Source organism: Carcharhinus amblyrhynchos, chromosome 8, assembly GCF_965287045.1.
Source record: "Carcharhinus amblyrhynchos chromosome 8, sCarAmb.v2.hapA, whole genome shotgun sequence".
In the NCBI taxonomy this organism is placed as follows: domain Eukaryota; kingdom Metazoa; phylum Chordata; class Chondrichthyes; order Carcharhiniformes; family Carcharhinidae; genus Carcharhinus; species Carcharhinus amblyrhynchos.
Genome location: NC_137331.1, coordinates 93368546 through 93389919, shown reverse-complemented (window position 1 = coordinate 93389919; position 21374 = coordinate 93368546). Strand labels below are relative to the sequence as shown.

At 44.0% G+C, this 21374-nt stretch overlaps 1 protein-coding gene across 1 annotated transcript in view; it reads right to left on the bottom strand.

Moving 5' to 3' along the window:
- LOC145346786 (parathyroid hormone/parathyroid hormone-related peptide receptor-like) overlaps positions 1–21374 on the bottom strand; it is a 92759-nt gene that overhangs the window by 42768 nt on the left and 28617 nt on the right. Inside the window, exon 2 of the mRNA XM_080194515.1 lies at positions 9159–9264. Coding sequence (XP_080050641.1) covers positions 9159–9264 — 106 coding nt within the window. The remainder of the gene's footprint in view (positions 1–9158; positions 9265–21374) is intronic.

Below are 21374 nucleotides of genomic sequence, written 5' to 3'. Positions count from 1 at the left end.
CAGAGTTTCTGAAGTCATTCTAAATCTTTAAATATTGATCATTAACAAGTCCAAAGCCATATTTATACCTGGTAAAGTCCCCTCCATTGGCTATTGCTATCAGTGCCCATCAGAAGCCACCAAATTCTGCATTCTGCCAAATAAGTCCTTTTTTTGCATTCAATGCTGTAACTCAGGTTGGCAGGCAGGAGGGTGAGGGCATCCTGCCAATTAGGCAGCCATGGTTTTTCCCACCAGCCCCCATCCCCCTCCCTCCCTCCCACTCTCCTTCAGCACAAGCTCGGAGCTGGCAAAAAGGAAAGATCACTCAGTGCCTCTTAGAAAAATAAATAATAATAAACTCTGGAATGTTTCACAGCAAGGCTTTACACATCAACTGAAAGGTTGAGCTCCTACAGCAAGCAAACAACTCGGAGCCAATTTTATTATTTAATGACCTGAGTTCAATAGGCTGCCCTTGTCTCACTGTCTCAGCTCAGTCGCTTCTTCCACACTCCCCCAATGATGCCAGAAAGGTGCTTGTCCTCAAACGGAACTAATCCCTCCAGATTCTTGTCCCTGCTCTCCCAACTTGTACTAAGGTCTTATTCCAAGATAACCCTGGCCCCCTCCAACTCACTGCTCTCCAGGTTGGATTCTGAATGTTGCGTTTCATCAGATGAAGAAAAATGCAGCCTGGGTAGGGGAACTTCCATTAGTTGTTAGCAAACCCCCTTTCTATTGCTCAGTTAGAGCAGTGGGAGGATCAAATTATAGCACTCTATTATCTATGTGGGTGCACATGTTGCATTGCTCCTGTAACTGAGCACAAATTTTACACTTCCTGCCAACATTTAAACATCCTGTCACAGTGCACAGAATTCAATATGATATTATAGCTAGATCCTTAGCTTCATCATTCACCGCGACAGCCATAGCTCAGTGAAAAATACTCTTGCCTCTAAGTCAGAGGGTTCAGATCAAATTAATATAAATACGTGTGGGTTCATGATGCATTGTGGCAGCAGAGATAGAGACAAGCGTGCAGACTAAATGGGCACCATTCAAAACAGTGTGCAGGAACTGAGGGACCGAGGAGTGTAGGTGCATCGAACTTGTATGGTAAAAGAACATATTGATAAAGTATTTAGCAAAGCATATTATAGAGTAATGGGTTAACTCTAATGATACCCATGAGCATGTGCAATTGGAGCTGTGGCATCCCTTCCACAAACTTTCATTCCCTCCACCGTTGACACTAGTAGCAACAGTGTGTACCATCTGCAAGGTGCACTGCAAGAACTCATCAAGGTTCCTTAGGCAGTATCTTCTAAACCTACAACCAATATCATCTAGAAGGACACAGGCAGCAGATACATGGGAACACCTCCAACTGGAAGTTCCTCTCCAAGCCACTCACCATCCTGACTTGGAACTATATCGCCGTTCCTTCTCTATTGCTGTAATTCCCTTCCTAACAGCAGTGTAGACTTACCTACACCACAAGGACTGCAGCAATTCAAGAAGGCAGCTCACCACTATCTTCTCAAGGGCTATTAGGGATGGGAAATGAAAGCTGGACTAGCTAGTGATGCCCATATCCCGTAACTGAATAAAATACTGAAGGCACTCACTGATAGGAGATGAACGAGAATCACCTTAGAGAGCAACTCCAGGTATGTCTTGGTGTTATTTAAGCTTTATACATGTAAATAGATGTGTTTCTAACTAAAGACTGGTTTCTCCACAAGATCTGTTCTAAAGTACGAAGCTAATAAAGTAAAACCAGAATAACAGATGCTGGCATCAGTGACCACACTGTCAGGAAAGACAGTGGAAAAGCCTCAATGAAGCACAGCAACAATGCAGAGCAGTGGGTGAAGGACTGGAAGGCCAACCCAGCAACCACACCAGAGATGACAATATAAGGAGGACAACATGCTGACAGGCAAGACAAGCAACAGGAGAAAAGACAACCTCAAATCCAGGTGAGAAATGGTTAGTGCTTTTCCCCTACCATTATCATTTCAAAATATAGTTTTATCCAGAATCACATTACTCTGCTTACTTGCGAGATTTGAGGTAAAGGTAAGTTAGAAACAGAAAATAAAAACAGGGGCGGCACAGTAGCACAGTGGTTAGCACTGCTGCTTCACAGCTCCAGGCACCTGGGTTCGATTCCCGGCTCGGGTCACTATCTGTGTGGAGTTTGCACATTCTTCTCATGTCTGCGTGGGTTTCCTCCGGGTGCTCCGATTTCCTCCCACAGTCCAAAGATGTGCGGGTTAGGTTGATTGGCCATGTTAAAAAAAATGCCCCTCAGTGTCCCGGGATGCATAGGTTAGAAGGATTAGTGGGTAAAATATATGGGGATAGGGCCTGGGTGGGATTGTGGTCAGTGTAGACTCAATGGGCCGAAGGGCCTCTTTCTGCACTGTAGGGTTCTATGAGTAGGCCATTTAGCCCTTAGTGTCTGCTCCACTATTCATTTTGATTAGGGCTGATCATCAAATACAAATTCAGGGTCATCCAGACTCAAAATGTTGGCTAAATTCCCTCTCCACAGATGCTGTTGGACCTGTTGAGATTTTCCAGCATTTTCCGTCTTTGTTTCAGATTCAAGCATCTGTAGTATTTTGTTTTTATCAAATTCAGTATCCTGATCCCGCCATCCCCCCATATCCCTCGATCCCTTTAGCCCCAAGAGCTACATCTAATTTCTTCTTGAAATCACACCACTTTGTTATATACTGTTGGGAGCATAGCAGATGATGTGCTAGCCAGACAGGGGTTAAACAAAGGGAGAGCCTCCTGTGAGGATGTCAATAGAGCATTTGACTTATACTTCAGTCTTTGTGAAAATATTGTCACAGAGGATGAAATTTAATCAGTGCAGTCATAAACCGGGTGAAGGGATTGACTCATCAATGAATTGCACTGTCTTACTGAAAATTGTAATTACGGAACCCAAAAGATGACCAGGTCAGAGGTGGAACAGCCATTGGCATTTCAGATGAGAATCTCTGACTTCTTGCAATCTCAGGAAGATTTAAATTTAAGCAAAGCTTAACTGGCCAAAGGGCAGAGACAGTATAAGGATTTTATCTTTGTTCATGTCTCAATAAAAACAAGCATACAGATGCAGCAAACAATCAGAAGGTTAATGATATATTGACCTTCCTTGCAAGTTATTTGAGTACAGGGTTAAAGATGTCTGGCTGCAATTGTATAAAGCCTTTGAGAGACTGCAACTACATACAGTTTTTTGTTGCCTAATCTAAGGAAGGATATACGGCCATAAAGAGAGTGCAACGGAGGCTCACTGGGGGAGGCACTGGTGACATGGATTGTCGCCGGACTAGTAGTCCAGTGACCCAGGGTAATCGTCTGAGAACTTGGGTTCAAATGCCACCATGGTAGATGGTAAAATTTGAATTCCATAAAAATCTGAATTAAAAGTCGGAAAAACCAATCTCATTCATCAATATGCTTTCACAAAGGAAATCTTTACCTGGTCACAGCAACGTGGTTGACTCTTAAATGCCCTCAAGGGCAATAAATACTGGACCGTCAGCAACACCCACATCCAATAAATCAAGTAAAAATCCCTGTCTTATGAGGAGAGAGTGAAGGAAGATGGGCCTGTATTCTCCAGAATTCCAAAGAGTGAGAAGTGATCTCATTGAAACTTATCAAATTCTTGCACACTTATCTGCTCATTAGCTTCACTAAGTGCTCATCACAAACCCTCAGTTTTGTTCATCCCCTGACCTTACACACCTGGTTGCTGCAATAAGCTCTTAGTTTGTGGAATCCACAGATCCCACACATCACTTAGTTGGCAGATAAGTGTTAAAGTATTTCGTGATGAGTGACAGGGTCAGTCTAGAATCGTTACTGAACCTGATTCTTCTGCTCACTTTAATTGTTTCCGACAACCATTTAATTTGATGCATGGTAATAGGTTCTTGAAAGTAAATAAACTGGGCTCATGTTGCACATTCCTCCTAAAAACAGTGGCCTGCACATTGCTGCCTCAAAAGATAACGGCATATAAAGACACACACAGTTTACAGACTGTAAAGTGTGTGTCTGTATATGCCTTTCTCTGATCAGAACCTTCCATACACCTGACAAAGGAACACCATTTCTGAAAGCTTGTGGGATTACTATCAAATAAACTGGTTGGATTTAAACCTGGTGTTGTGAGACTTCTTACCCCAGTGTTACCCCACTGTGTTTACCCCAGGCCAACGCCGGCATCTCTACATCGAAAGGTTGATGTAGATAGTTTGTTTTGCCTGGTTAACGAGTCTAGAACCAGGAGGCACAGTCTCAGAATAAGGAACAGGCCATATAAGACTGAGATGAGGAGGAATTTCTTCCTCAGGGGGTGGTGAACCTTTGGAATCCTCTACCCCAGAGGGCTGTGGAAATGCAATCTTGTAGCAAGTTCAAGATAGAAATCAATAGATTTCTGGATACTAATGACACGGTGGGATATGGAGATAGTGGCCTTAAGGTAGATGATCAGACATGATCTAATTAAATGGTAGAGCAGGTTCAACAGGAGTATGTTCCTAGGAGATGACTGAGAAGCATCTTAGAGAGTAGCTCCAGCTATGTCTTCCTCTTACTCAAGTTTTGTTAATAATATGTAAATAATTGTGTCTGCAACAAAACAGCACAGTCTCCAGCAGGATTTCTCCCAGGGCAAGAAATGAACAAATCCTGAGATAAACAATGATAACAGATATATGGGATTTGGGCTTCCTAATTAGAGGTATTGGGGTGAATTTTCCCACACCACGCACCATGGGAATCGGAGTGGGCAAAGAGTGGACCATGGAAATGTCCGTTGACCTTGGGTGGGATTTTCCAGTTTTGGGGTGAGCACAGCTGGAAAATCCTACCCATTGAATACTGAACCTATATAAAGCTCTGATTAGGCCACAATTAGAGCATTGCATTCAGTTCTGGTGGCCACACTTTAGGAAGGATGCAAGGGTCCTTGAGAAGGTGCAGAAGAGATTTACCAGAATGGTTCCAGGGATGGGGGATTTGAGTTGCAAGGTTAGTTTGGGAAATTTGACAGAATTGTGCAAGATTGTGACAGGTTTGTGCACAGCAAATAAATGCTAACTGATTGTAAAAGACATTACGATATTACAATAGCCTTCTCCTGCTCCTTCTCCATATGATCAGGGAATGCAAATTTACAGTTTTGAACAGATGCAGGATGAAAGTGAGGAGGAGTAGTTTCACACAGTGACTGGTAGTAACTTGGAACTTGGTGCTCACAACGGTGGTGGAAGCAGAAACAATCAATGATTTCAATCAGGATCACAAAAAACACAGATTATCTGATCAACTGTGTCAATTGTAGATTTTCGGAGCTTACTGTGTATAAATTGGCTGCTGTACTTCCTGCATTACAAATACATTTCAAAAGCACTTCATTGGCTGAAAAGCATTTGAGGATGTTCTGTTGTCATGAAAAGTGTGATCAAAATCCTTGTGTCTCCACGCAATAATCCAATGGAGGGCACTCCAATGGATTTCTAGAGGTTCAAAAGGGAAATGCGCTGGTGGTCTGCTAGTTAGAAAGGGAAATGCGCTGGTGGTCTGCTGGTTAGAAAGGGAAATGCACTGGTGGTCTGCTGGTTAGAAAGGGAAATGCACTGGTGGTCTGCTAGTTAGAAAGGGAAATGCGCTGCTGGTCTGCTGGTTAGAAAGGGAAATGCACTGGTGGTCTGCTGGTTAGAAAGGGAAATGCACTGGTGGTCTGCTGCGTAAACAGACTATCAGCTCATTTTCCTTTCTAACCTGGTTGCTGCAATAAGCTCTTAGTTTGTGGAATCCACTGATCCCACACATCACTTACTTGGCAGATGAGTGTTAAAGTATTTCATAAGAACATAAGAAATAGGAGCAGGAGTAGGCCATCTAGCCCTTCGAGCCTGCCCCGCCATTCAATAAGATCATGGCTGATCTGTCGTGGCTCAGTTCCACTTTCCCGCCCTCTCCCCATAACCCTTAATCCCCTCTCTTATCAAAAACCCATCAACCTGCTTCTTGAAAATATTTAGCGAGGCAGCCTCCACCACTTCAACGGGTAGAGAATTCCAGAGATTCACCACCCTTTGAGTGAAGAAGTTCCTCCTCAACTCCGTTCTAAAACGCCCCCCCTTTATCTTGAGGCTGTGCCCCCTAGTCCTATTGTCTTTTTTGAGCGGGAAGAGTCTCTCCACCTCTATCCTATCCATCCCATTCATCATCTTATACGTCTCAATGAGATCTCCCCTCATTCTTCTAAACTCCAACGAGTACAAGCCTAGTTTATTCAGCCTCTCCTCATAGCTCAACCCCCTCAACTCCGGTATCAGCCTAGTAAACCTGCTCTGCACTCCCTCCAAGGCCAAAATATCTTTGCGCAGGTGCGGCGCCCAAAACTGCACACAGTACTCCAGCTGCGGCCTCACCAATGCCCTATACAGCTGCAGCAAGACCTCCCTACTGTTATATTCAATCCCCTTCGCTATGAAGGCCAGCATCCCATTCACCTTCCTGACCACCTGCTGCACCTGCAGGCTGGGTTTTTGCGACTCATGCACAAGGACCCCGAGGTCCCTCTGCACCGTCACCTGCTGCAGTTTTTCGCCCCGTAAGTAATAGTCCTTCCTACCATTCTTCCTACCAAAGTGGACCACCTCACACTTGCCAACATTAAATTCCATTTGCCATTTCCTGGCCCATTCGCCCAGCCTATCTAGATCCTTCTGCAGACTCTCCACACCCTCCGCACAATTTGCCGTTCCCCCAATCTTGGCGTCATCCGCAAATTTCGACACCCTACACTCGGTTCCCTCCTCCAGATCATCTATATAAATGGTAAAAAGCTGAGGCCCCAGCACCGACCCCTGGGGCACTCCACTAGTCACCATCCGCCAATCCGAATAGCACCCGTTGACCCCCACTCTCTGCCTCCTATTTGACAACCAATCCTCTATCCACGCTAACACCCTACCCCCAACTCCAAGTCCCCTGACCTTCTGCAATAACCTCTTATGAGGTACTTTGTCAAACGCCTTCTGAAAATCCAGAAAGACCACATCCACCGGCTCTCCTCTATCCACCGCCCTAGACACATCCTCATAGAACTCCAGTAAATTTGTCAGACACGACTTCCCTTTAATGAAACCGTGCTGCGTCTGCTCTATCAAGCAATTGCCTTCAAGGTGCCTCGCAATTTCCTCCTTAATGACAGATTGTAACATTTTACCTACCACAGACGTTAAACTAACCGGCCTATAATTCCCTGCCTTTTGCCTGGCACCCTTCTTAAACAACGGCGTAACATTAGCCGTTTTCCAATCTTCCGGCACTTCCCCGGAATCCAGCGACGTCTGGAAAATAACCACCAATGCATCCACTATAACCTCCGCCATTTCTTTCAGAACCCTCGGATGCATTCCATCCAGTCCTGGGGACTTGTCCACAATCAGCCCCTCCAGTCTGTCTAGCACCGCCTCTCTAGTAACAGTAATGTCATTAAGACCCTCCAGTCCTACCACCTTTCCATCGCTAACACCCGGCAAATTATTCACGTCCTCCTCCGTGAAGACAGAAACAAAACAGTTATTCAATACCTTAGCCATATCCCCATCCCCTACCACTAGGTCCCCTTTCTCATCCTCTAAAGGACCAACGTTCACCCTAGCCAGCCTCTTCCTTTTTATATAATTATAAAAACTCTTGCTATCCTTTTTTATATTAAGCGCTAGCCCAGCTTCATAGTTTCTCCTACCCTCCTTTATCAACTTCTTTGTCAATCTTTGTTGACATTTAAACCTCTCCCAATCCTCTTCTCGCCCACTACTCTTAGCTACTCTAAATTCCTCCGCTTTTAATTTAACACTTTCCTTCACCTCCTTCGTTATCCACGGCTTATTACCTCTCCTCCTATGGTCCTTTTTGACCATCGGAATAAATTTCTGCTGAGCACCAAGAAAGATCTCCTTAAAGATCCTCCACTGCTCCTCAGCAGACCCTCCCTCCAACGCACTCCCCCAGTCCACATTCGCCAATTCTTCTCTCATCCTACCGTACTCCCCTCTATTCAAACAAAGGACACGTGTCCGCGAACCCACTTTCTCCTCCTCCATCTGCACCAGAAACTCCACCATATAATGATCACTCTCTCCAAGAGGATCCTTCACCGCAAGGTCCCTAATTCTACCCGCCTCATTACATAGCACCAGATCCAAGATAGCTCGCTCCTTCGTCGGCTCCAACACACACTGTTCAAGGAAATTATCCCGGCAGCATTCCAAGAACTCCTCCTCGAGCCCACCGTGTCCAACATGGAGTGACAGGGTCAGTCTAGGATTGTTACTGAACCTGATTCTTCAGCTCACTTTAATTGTTTCCGACAACCATTTAATTTGATGCATGGTAATAGGTTCTTGAAAGTAAAATAAACTGGTCTCATGTTGCATATTCCTTCTAAAAATAGTGGCCTGCACATTGCTGCCTCGAAAGATAACGGCATATAAAGAACATAAACTGTGTGTGACATTATACGCCTTTCTCTGATTAGAACCTTCCACACACACCTGACGAAGGAACAGCGTTTCCAAAAGCTTGTGGGATTACTATCAAATAAACTGGTTGGACTTTAACCTGGTGTTGTGAGACTTCTTACTGTGTTTACCCCAGTCCAAAGCCGGCATCTCTACATCGAAAGATAGCTGCCATGCACACAACTGCCACATGCACACAGTGATGGCAGCAAGTGTAATGGAGATTTTCTCTAACACGTCAACACTTCCCTCTGAGACACTCCCAGTCAACACGTCCCTCTTTGTGAATACTGATGCGAAGTACTCATTTAGGATTGTCAGAAAAAGAAGCCCATCTGATTCACTAAATGTCCTTTAGGAAAGGAAATCTGCCATCCTTACCTGGACTGGCCTATATGTGACTCCAGAGCCACAGCAATGTGGTTGACTCTCAACTGTTCTCTGAACAAGGGCAATGAGGGATGGACAATAAACACTAGCCAGTCAGCAATACTCTTGTCCCCACAAATGAGTAAAAAAAGACCTTGGAACATTTTACCACATTAAAGGTGTTTTATAAATCAAGTTATAGTTGACAAAATTAAAAAAAGGACTCACCAGCAACTTTACCCATCTTGGACTTCAATTTCTGTTCGCACCTCCGTTTAGCATGAAGCAGCAAGTAAATCTGTTCATCCCTGGTAATGACATCATCTGCATCAACCTGATTAGGGAAAAAGGAAAACATTAAATGAGTTGGAAAAACGGGACAGAGAAGGGGAGCTGGTGATTCAGAAGCCAGAATCATCAGTTTAAAATCATCACAAAGAAACTATAGACAGAAACTTGAACAATCTGTTGGATTGAAGACTCTTGAAAAATGATAAGCTTTGCTACACACACCAATGCATCTTCTATAAGGGTACTGGACAAATAATAACCAGGGAAGGTGTAGAGTTATGGAGAAAGAATGGGATGATTGAATTGCTCTGGGTAAAAGCCAATACAAACATGATGGACCAAATGGCCACTTTCTTTCTCTCTATGAACAAGATAAATTGGACAATAATATAGTCTTCCTAATTTTCTCTGCCTTTCTAAAGGCATTGGAGGTGTAGGTTGAGGCTGGGGAGGTCTGAGGGCCTGCGGTTGGCAGTCAGGGGCCAGACCTGAGATTCTATGTTTCCTCCTACATCTCACCAATATACCCATCATAGATTTGAGAGAGCTGACAGCAAACGAATCACGAGGAACACTGCATCCAAGCCCATTCCTTTCCTCACCAAAAATCGATGTGTGTGTGCACTTCTCCAGCAGGGGTCACCAATTCCCCCTTCTATTCGGGAAGAGAGTTGCTACAGTGCTTCATTATGTTCTCAGAGTTTCACAGATTATCCATACTCTGATGTGTTGTGTTGGTATTCACGAGTACCAAGGTTGCTGCAAGCAGCAAATTAGACATAGAAAACCAACTAACCTGATTTTTCAGTGGTATTGGTTGGGATAGGAATGTCCGCCAGGACACCCAAAGAACACTCTGCTCTTCCTCCATGTGAGTGCTATGTGATCTTTTAACATTGTCTCAATGCAGATCAACACCGTTTGATGTATAATAATGATATGGACAACTGAGCAAAGCTGGAACATCACAGACTCATGGGTCAGTTAGACACCTTTGTCATCTCATCACAGATGGAGCAGTCTATTCCAGGATGATGTCAGCCATGGTTTAGTGGTGACACTCATGATGCTGAGACAGAGGTGGTGGGTTCAAGTCCCCAGTCTAGAAACGTGAGCATGGAATCTTGGCTAACATGCCAGTGAAATACTGAGAGGATGTTACACTGTGAGATGCCATCTTTCAAATGGAAAGTTAAACTGAGAGCCTGCCTGCCTTCCCAGATAAACTTAAAAGCACTGGGATGAAGAGAAGAATCATTTATCAGGTGACAAACTCTTTCTTGTATACTATACAAAACTAATACAACACACTTCAAGTCGCTTCATACGATGGGAGGTGCAGTGGTCCTGGAAAAAGTTCTTAATGGGGCTTATTTTAAAATCCAAAAATGCTGAGTGAGTTGAGTCTTTTTACTCAAGAAAAGCATAGGCAACAGGTTAGATTGAAGTATTTATAAAAATGAAGGGACTACACTGTGTACATGTGAACAGACTATCTGAATCTGCTAAGTTACAAAAGAACAAGGGGACATGTGTTCAAGTTATATAAGCATGGAATTAGGTAGAGAGAGAGAGGCTCTTCCAATGGAGCCATATGGGTAGAACTTAAAACCAATAAGAAGCAATCACATTGCTGGGAGTTTTCTATTGGCCCCTAGCCGTCTGAAGGAAATAGAAAAGCAAATAGATAGGCAAATTTCAGAGAACAGTAAAAGTAATAGTGAGGGATTTCAACTTCCCCAACATTAACTGGGATTGTCATCACGTGAAAAGGTTTAAAAGGAGTGGAATTCTTAAAATGCATCCAGGAGAATTTTTTAGGCCAGTAGGTAGAAGATCCCACAAGACAAGGGGCGTGCTGGACTTAATTTTAGGTAACAGAGTCAGGCAAGTGGGTGAAGCATCAGCGGGGGAGCATTTTGCAGACAGCATTCATAACTCCATTAAATTCAATTCTGTTATGGGAAAGGGCAACGATGGGCCAGAAATCGAACTGGGGGAAGACTGACTTTAATAAGATCAGATATGATTTTGCCAGACTGGACTGGGAGCAGACACTTCTGAAAAACTGTGGCAGAACAGTGGGATCTATCCAAAAAGAGGGAGAGTACAGAGCCAACATATTCCAATACAGAAAAAGGGTGGGGCCAACAAATCCAGTGAACCTTGGATATTGAGGGATATGCAGCACTGTATAAAGAGAAAAAGGCAGGCTTATGGCAGACATTGAAGGCTCAAAACAGCAGAAACCCCAGAAGAATGGAATACGCAAGAGGGAACTTAGAAAGGAAATTAGGATAGCGTAAAGGGGAAATGAAGGGAAACTGGCAGGTAGAATAAAGGACAATCCTAAATTGCTTCACAAATACATTAAGGGTAAAAATGCAACTGGGAAACCTGTTGGGGAACACTTCAGCAGTCAAGGGCATTCAGCCTCTGATCTTCGGGTAAGCAGTCTCCAAAGTGGCCTTCACGACACACAATGCAGAATTCCTGAGCAAAAACCAATAGCCATGCTCCGCACACATGAGGATGGCCTCAACCAGGACCTTGGGTTCGTGTCACACTATCTGTAACCCCCACGACTTGCCTCAGCTTGTAAAATCTCACTAACTGTCCTGGCTTGAGACAATTTACACTTCTTTAACCTGTGCTTAACTGTCTCTCCACTAGCATTGTCTACACCTGTAAAGATCTGATTTCCTGTTAAGATTCGCATTCCAATCATTATCTCGTAATTGAGTTTGTGACTATACAAGCACTATTTGTGAACCCAACGCTTCACTCACCTGATGAAGGAGCAGCGCTCTGAAAGCTTGTGCTACCAAATTAACCTGTTGGACTTTAATCTGGTGTTGTGAGACTTCTTACTGCAACTGAGAAAGAGTAGGGCCCATTGAGGACCACAGTGGTAATTTGTCTGTGGAGCCAGAGGACATATGTAGGCTTAAGAATAAATAAGCCTCCAGGGCCAGATGAAACGTATCCCAGGCTGTTGAGTGAGGCAAGGAAGGAAATTTTGGAGGCACTAGCAATCATTTTCAATTCATCTCTTGCTACAGGAGAGATTCCAGGGGACTGGAGGACAGCCAATGTGGTAACATTATTCAAGAAGGGAGGAATGGATAAACCAGGAAACTACAGGCCAGTCAGTCTAAACTCAATGATGGGGAAACTATTGGAAGCGATTCTGTGAAACAGAATTAATCTGCACTTAGAGGCAGGGCTTAATCAAGGACAATCAACATGGTTTTGTTCAACACAGTCATGTCTGACCAACTTAACTGAATTCTTTGAAGAGATAATCAGGTGTGTAGATGAGGTCAATGCATTTGATATTGTCTTCTTGGACTTCAGCAAGACTTTTGACAAAGTCCCACATGAGAGACTGATAGTGAAGGTAAGACTCCATGGAATCCAAGGAAATTTGGCAAATTAGATCCAGAATTGGCCGACTGGCAAGAAGCAGAGGGTGATAGCAAAGGCGTATTTTTCTGACTGGAAGACTGTGTCCTGTAGGGTTTTGCAGGGATCAGTGTTGGGCTCTTTGCTGTTTGAGGTTTATATAAATGATTCAAGATTTGAATGTAGAAAGGTTGATCTGTAACTTCGCGGATGATAGGAAAATTGGTAGGGTGGGAAATAGTGAGGAGGATAGCCTTAGTTTACAGGAGAATATAGACAGGCTGGTCAGATGGGCAAACCAGTGGCAAATGGAATTCAATCTGGACAAGTGTGAGGTGATGTATTCCATCTGGGCAACCCTCGTCCACTCACTTAGATTATATATATCTCTTTGCAGACTTTCGGCGTCCTCTGCACACTTTGCTCTTCCACCCATCTGAGTGTCACCTGTGAATTTTGACACACTATACTTGGTCCCCAATTCCAAATCATCTACGTAAATTGTAAACAATTGCGGTCCCAACACTGATACCTGACGCACACCACTAGTCACTGATCACCAACCAGAAAAACACCCATTTACCCCTACTCTTTGTTTTCTGTTTGTTAATCAATCCTCTATCCATGCTAATACCCGTAACACTTTATCTTATGTAGCACTCTTTGGTGCAGCATCTTGTCAAATGCCTTCTGGAAATCCAGATACACCACATCCACAGGTTCCCCACTGTCCATTGCACATGTAATGTTCTTGATGAATTCCACCAAATTAGTCAAACATGACCTTTCCTTCATGAAACCACGTTGCATCTTACCAATGGGACAATTTATATCTAGATGTCTCGCTGTTTTTTCTTTGATGGTAGATTCAAGCTTTTTCCCTACTACAGAAGTTAAACTAATTTGCCTATAGTTAGCTGCCTTTTGTCTATCTCTTTTTAAAACAGTGGCGTCACATTTGCTATTTTCCAATCTGCAGGAAGCACCCAAGAGTCCAGTGAATGAAGTTACTGTGAAATTACTGAGGCACTGTTCCATTGTCAAGTATATTGATTTTTGGAAGACGCATTAGGCTGAAGTCCTCTTCTCTCTGCTCTATGGTATATCATATCACATCTTTCATTCACGTACAGTCAATTAGTACCATCCCTCACATTTCTAAGACCCAGCTCCTTGCTCTACACATGGTATAGAGCATGGAGAGCCGAAGGGCCTGCTTCCTGTGCTGTATGGTAGAGGTCACAGATCTGGATCAGATCTGCCTTCAGTCAGACAACCGAAGAAGGACAAGGTCTCTAAATGTATAACTAATTATTTTGAAAGGCAGGTATTATTGTTATTGTGACGTAGCCTTTTTGGATGCAGTAACATGCCACATGACAAACAACAAATTCTCAACCTTTCTGTGCTGGGGGTTGATGGAGTCCGAACGCCAGGAGAACAATGATTATTCTTTAATTACATGGGATTTTTAATGTCTGCCTAAACGAACAGATGGGGCCTCAGCTTATCATTTTATTTTGAATGAGGGCACCCCAGGCAGTGCAGCACCCCTGTGGTACTGGACCAAAGTGAGCGCCAAGATTACATCGCTGAAGTCCAGGAATGAGGTTTGAACCCATGATCTTCTGACTCTGAGGAAAGATCAAAACTGGCATTCGGTCACCAATAACAATTGTCTATTGAGCAAGCAGGAATTTCGTTCCTCTGTGTTTTCTTTCCAAACAACAGCACAACTGCCTGTCCAGTTAACTTGGAAATATTAATCAGAATGGAAAACCAAGGAATCAGTCACCGCTGCTGAGTTCTGAATCAAAGGAAAAGGTTGTGCACATTTAGAGCCTTTCACAACATCCAGATGTCACAAAGTGCTTCACTGACAGGTTTGAAGTGTTGTATTGGAATCACAGCAGATGAACAGCAAACTCCTTAATTAGCACTGAAGTGATGGTGGTTAAAAGCATGGAAACAACATGGAAAGCAAAACAGAAATGCTTTCATAGTATGATCCTGCACAGAATGATGCCATCGAGTCTGTGTTGGTTCCCTGACAGAGCAATCCAATCATTCCCATTCCCCTGTCATTTACCCTTTCGCTTTTTAAAAATATAACTTCTGGTGAGTATCTTTCAGGCTCCTATGCGGACAACCCTGGCAGCCATGTTGAAACTGTAGGTCTTGTTTTAACGATATAAGTCACACAGGAACAGAGGTGTGGATGAAGGTTTCTCACAACTTTTTTTGTATTTTGTTTCAAACAGCGCTAAGAGAAAAGTTGATGTTCACCATCAAACTTTTGTGTACCAATTTTCAGAATCTCCTGAGTCATATTAGTCTGAGGAGGACTGGATGCTGTGGTGGTTGACACATTGACCTTTCACCTGTACTTTTGGATCTAGCCAAGACCGGCGGCTGGGATGTCTTTTATTGTGTTACGCACGAGATTACAACCATTGCCACCTTGGGTGACAGGGCGAGAGGCCTCAATTTATCCTTTCATCAGAAATAAGACATCTTTGACAGTGCAGCACTCTGCTGCCAGGATAGATCAGGTGCTAAAATCTATGGAGCAGGATTTACAGAATCATCGAATGGTTACAGCACAGAGAGAAGACATTTAGCTGACTGTGTCCATGATTCTCACTGCAAGAGAAACTCAACTAGTCCCACTCCCATGCCATTTCGCTGCGGCCTTGCACATTTTTACATACAGGTAATTGTTCAATTCTCTTTTGAAAGCAACAATTGAATCTGTATCCACCACACTCTCTGACAGTGATTAGAACTACAAGCCTCTGGCTCAGAGGAGACAGTGTTACCATGGAAACAAGGGTCATACCCAGAGGAAAATTATAACCTAACCTCCTGGTGGAGAGGGAAAACCATGGGAATGGACGGAGCACTGATTGTAGATGTAGATTGTAGAATTTAGTGGAGAGTAAACAAGCTTTGCACCTGATCCCTTCAGATCTCTGATGGATGTGTCATGTTAAAGTTGCCATTCAAAATCAGTAGAGGCCATGATCAAATTGGTCAGGCCGAACCTTAAACTCTGTGCTTATTTCTGGTCATTGAGGCACAGGGTAGATAGTCAAGCACAGGAGACAGTGTATGAAGAGAAGTCACCAACTGATTCCCAGGCTGGAACTTTCCGGCCATTCAGGATCTTCAGATGCCACCAACTGTCCACCCCCGTCATGGGTCTCACGACAGCAAAGGGTGCATTCAACAGGAAACCCCGTTGACAACAGTGGGATCAGAAGATCTCACCACTGGTCAATGGAGCGCCACCTCTGCTGCTATAAAACACATGGCGGGTTGCACGGAAAATCTCACCCTCAATATCCGGAGTCTGGATTTTGAGGTAAGACTGGACAGATTTGGGATTTTGGAAAAGAGATCCAATTGTGATTTACAAGCTAGTTAGTGGAATGGAAAAGATGAATATGGATTATCACATTAAATTGACTTTTGGTATTAGAATAAACAGACACAAGCGCAACGAAGTGAAGAGGGCACTCAGTAGAGTGTACCATCCATGTCGTGTTAACTCAACATTGTTGCAAATACCTAGACTTTCTTGAGGCTTTTCCCTGCTTGGTTGATGCTGTGCCTATATCACACTCTCAGCAGGTAACAGTATCATAGCTGCACTGGAGTAGCTAGTTCTGGAGCGCAAGTCTTCAGCACAATAGCCGCAACAAACGTTATTAGGAGCTTCCATTTCACTGAGGGGGGCTCAGGACAATTCACATCCAATAACATGCTCAGAAAACTCTGCTCACATTTTGATAGACATTAGAAATTCTACCATAGCAGCTGAGATAGTCTATAACATTCTAAAACAATTTACAACATTTTAAATCAATAAACCCACAGTAACTCAACTCGCTCTGTCTCCCAATGTTAACACTTACTTTAAAAATCCAGATCCACATCACTACCAAAAACTAACCAGTTCCTCCTCAGACTATATCTTATCTATGTGTTGTTAGGGTTCATAGCTTTTGATGTATCCAATATAAGAACATAAGAACATAAGAAATAGGAGCAGGAGTAGGCCATCTAGCCCTTCGAGCCTGCCCCGCCATTCAGTAAGATCATGGCTGATCTGTCGTGGCTCAGTTCCACTTTCCGGCCCTCTCCCCATAACCCTTAATCCCCTCACTTATCAAAAACCCCTCAACCCGCGTCTTAAAAATATTTAGCGAGGCAGCCGCCACCACTTCAACGGGCAGAGAATTCCAGAGATTCACCACCCTTTGAGTGAAGAAGTTCCTCCTCAACTCCGTTCTAAACCGCCCCCCCTTTATCTTGAGGCTGTGCCCCCTAGTCCTACTATCCTTTCTGAGCGGGAAGAGTCTCTCCACCTCTATCCTATCCATCCCATTCATCATCTTATATGTCTCAATGAGATCTCCCCTCATTCTTCTAAACTCTAACGAGTACAAGCCTAGTTTATTCAGCCTCTCCTCATAGCTCAACCCCCTCAACTCCGGCATCAGCCTAGTAAACCTCCTCTGCACTCCCTCCAAGGCCAAAATATCCTTGCGTAAGTGCGGCGACCAAAACTGCACACAGTACTCCAGCTGCGGCCTCACCAGTGCCCTATACAGCTGCAGCAAGACCTCCCTACTTTTATATTCAATCCCCCTCGCTATGAAGGCCAGCATCCCATTCACCTTCCTGACCACCTGCTGCACCCGCAGGCTGGGTTTTTGCGACTCATGCACAAGGACCCCGAGGTCCCTCTGCACCGTCGCCTGCTGCAGTTTTTCGCCACATAAGTAATAGTCCTTCCTACCATTATTCCTACCAAAGTGGACCACCTCGCACTTGCCAACATTAAATTCCATTTGCCATTTCCTGGCCCATTCGCCCAGCCTATCTAGATCCTTCTGCAGACTCTCCACACCCTCCGCACAATTTGCCGTTCCACCAATCTTGGTGTCATCAGCAAATTTTGACACCATACACTCGGTTCCCTCCTCCAGATCATCTATATAAATGGTAAATAGCTGAGGCCCCAGCACCGACCCCTGGGGCACTCCACTAGTCACCAACCGCCAATCCGAACAGCACCCATTGACCCCCACTCTCTGCCTCCTATTTGACAACCAATCCTCTATCCACGCTAACACCCTACCCCCAACTCCATGCCCCCTTACCTTCTGCAATAACCTCTTGTGAGGTACCTTGTCAAACTCCTTCTGAAAATCAAGAAAGACCACATCCACCGGCTCTCCTCTATCCACCGCCCTAGACACATCCTCATAGAACTCCAATAAATTCATCAGACACGACTTCCCCTTAACGAAACCGTGCTGCGTCTGCTCTATCAAGCAATTCCCCTCAAGATGCCTCGCTATTTCCTCCTTGATGACGGATTCTAACATTTTACCTACAACAGACGTTAAACTAACCGGCCTATAATTCCCTTCCTTTCGCCTGCCACCCTTCTTAAACAACGGCGTAACATTAGCCGTTTTCCAATCTTCCGGCACTTCCCCGGAATCCAGCGACATTTGGAAAATAACCACCAAGGCATCCACTATCACCTCTGCCATTTCTTTCAGAACCCTTGGATGCATTCCATCTGGTCCTGGGGACTTGTCCACAATCAGTCCCTCCAGTCTGTCGAGCACCGCCTCTCTCGTAACAATAATGTCATAATATGCTGAGCTGTTCCCTGATATCACATGGAGTGAGTTGAATTGGCTGACATCTATGGTGGTGGAAGCTTGGCACTTCTGGCTGAGAATATTTAGAGCCCTGCACAAGTGTAAATGGCCAATCATCATTAAGGTGTAAATCTTCATTGAGTCCCCTATCCCTTTAAGTTGTTTCATTATTCATTTAGTCCATTCATGACTAGATGAGGCAGGACTACAGAGACCGGATCTAATCTAATGATTGTTGAATCAATGTTCTCTGTCTGAGCATGTTGCTTTCTCTTTTTAACATCCATATAATCCTTCGTTGTAGCTTCATCATGGGGGACATACATTTTTAGGTTTGCCTGAACAATTTCATAGCCTTGTCTCCAACACTCCTCATTAAACCAGGGTTGGCCTATGGCTTAATGGAACTGGTAAAATGAGAAATGTGCTGGGTGATTATGTTACAGATTGTGGTGGAATATAATTCGACTACTGATAGCACCTTATGAATGATAAGTTTTGACTTGCTAGATCCATTCAGTATCTAACCCATTTGACGTGAATGTACTCTAATTACATTCCGCTACCACGAGTGGCTCAGTAGCACCACTACTGAGCTGGCCAAATCCTGAAGAACAGGGGCTGCCAGCTGGCCTTGCAGCAAGTGTAAGAGAATTAATCTGAGGAAAAAAATCTTATTTGACCTCAAGCTCACCAGTCTAGCTAACGCAAATGAAACTAGAAATGGCAGTATTGGTCCGGGTAAGAACAGAGAAGGTGGGGAGGTGTTTTGATAGAAAAGGTCAATCCCAAGGGAACTGGACTGAGTAGAAAGGGAGAAATGGTTTCCAGTGTCAGAATGATCGAGAACAAGAGTATAGAGGATCTAAGATCGGTGGGAAGTGAACTAAAGGCAAGATGAGGAAAAATGTTTTCACACAGTGAGTGGTTAGAACCTGGAATGCACTGCCTGGGTGTGTGGCAAAGGCAAATTTAATCATGGCTTTCAAAGGGGAATTGAAAAAGCACCTGCAGAGCAAACACATCGCAAGGCGATGGGGATAGAATGGGGAAGTGGAACCAATTAAATTGCTTGTGCAGAGAGCAGATATGGACTTCTTTCTGTTCTAACTGTACAAATATGATGCGAGGCAAACTTTTTTACACAACAAGTGGTTCAGAACACGAGGGAGGATGTCCTCTTGTGAAGACAAATTTCATCACTGTGAGGATTGTGTGGTCATCATTCAGTGAATCTAGAATAGTTCACAGAATCGAGGAATTGTTATGGGCAGAAAGAGGCCATTTGGTCCATTGTGTCTGCATCAGCTCTCCAAAAGGCATCAGCCTTTTCCCTATACCCTTGCACATTGATTCTATTCAAATCATTATCTAATACCCTCAATTGAATTTGTCTCCACCACAAAGCCAGGCAGAGTATTCCAGACCCAAACCACTCACTGTGTGAAAAAGGTTTTGCCTCACATCACATTTGCACAGTTAGAACAAAAAGAAGTTCATATCTGCTCGCTGCACAAACAATTTAATTGGTTCCACTTCCCCAGTCTATCCTCATCGCCTTGATTAAATTTGCCTCTGCCACACACACAGGCAGTGCATTCCAGATTGTAACCACTCACTGTGTAAAAAGATATTTCCTCATCTTGTCTTTAGTTCACCCTCCATTGACCTTATATCCTCTATCCTCTCGTCCCCGATCATTCCGACACCGGAAACCATTTCTTCCTTTCTACTCGGTCCAGTTCCCTCAGGATTGACCATTTCTATCAAAACACCTCCCCACCTTCTCTGTTCTTACCCTGACCAATACTGCCATTTCTAGTTTCATTTGCGTCAGCTAGACTGGTGAGCTTGAGGTCAAATGAGACTTTTCTTCCTCATATTGATTCTCTTACACTTTTTGCAAGGCCAAGTTGGCAGCCCCTGTCCTTCAGGATTTGGCCAACTTGGTTGGTAATGGATATTGAAGTCCCCACCCAGAATACACTTAGTACTTCGTTCAAGTAATGTTCAACATAGAGAAGCCTTAGTTTGTCAGCTGAGGGAGGGCAGTTGACAGGAACCACCATAAGACCATAACACCAAAAAATATAGGAGCAGTATTAGGCTATTCGGCCCATCGAGTCTGCTCTGCCATTTGATCATAGCTGATACATTTCTCAACCCCATTCTCCCATCTAAAGTTTAACTGTTTAACTGACGTAATGCCATGAAACATCAGGGATCCAGAGTCAAAGTTGAAGATTCCCAGGGCAACTCCCTCCCAATTCTGTACCTCTGTGCTAATAGTTCTGATGAGTTTGCCCTGCTGGTAGGACAGGACCTAGCCAGGCTAGATGATGAAGAATCTGGGACACTGGTTGTAAGGTATGATTTGGTGACTATTAGGCTGCTGCTTGACTAGTTCTGATGAAAGGTCACACGTCATGGGCCTGAGATATCAATTTCATTTCTCTCTCCATAAGCGCTACCAAACTTACTGAGTGCTTCCAGCATTTTACAGCTCACCCAATTTTGGCACAAAACTCAAAATGTTGGCAAGGAGGATTTTCCAGGGCTAACCGGCCAGAATGTGTCTTTTCTGGTGTCTTTGTGCTTGATGCCCAGATCAATGTCAAGTGGCTGGTTTGATTTGATTTTAATTTAACTTGTTTGATGCAAATCAGCAGCTTACTGGGCCATTTGAGAAGGAGACTAGGAGTCAACGACATTGCTGAGGGTCTGGAGACATTCTTGATTACTATCCCAGTAACATTATCACTTTGCCACCATACCTATTTCTGATTGGGGTCCAGTTTCTCCTTCTCCCATTAACATCAGTCCACAATTACCACACCGACTACTCTGTAAAATTGTATCCAGTTAGAAAGTCTCGGCGAAGGGTCAGAAGTCCACATGACCAGCAACTGCGCAAGACCGAAAACACCACACAGTGAATGCCTTTAACTAACTTACACGAGAAGGTTAGTGCAAGTTCATTCTTGTTACTTTGAAGGTGCCAACAGTTCTCTGAAGAGAGCAGTTGTTACCATGTGATGCCACACAAGGAATCTGAACTTTCCAGGAA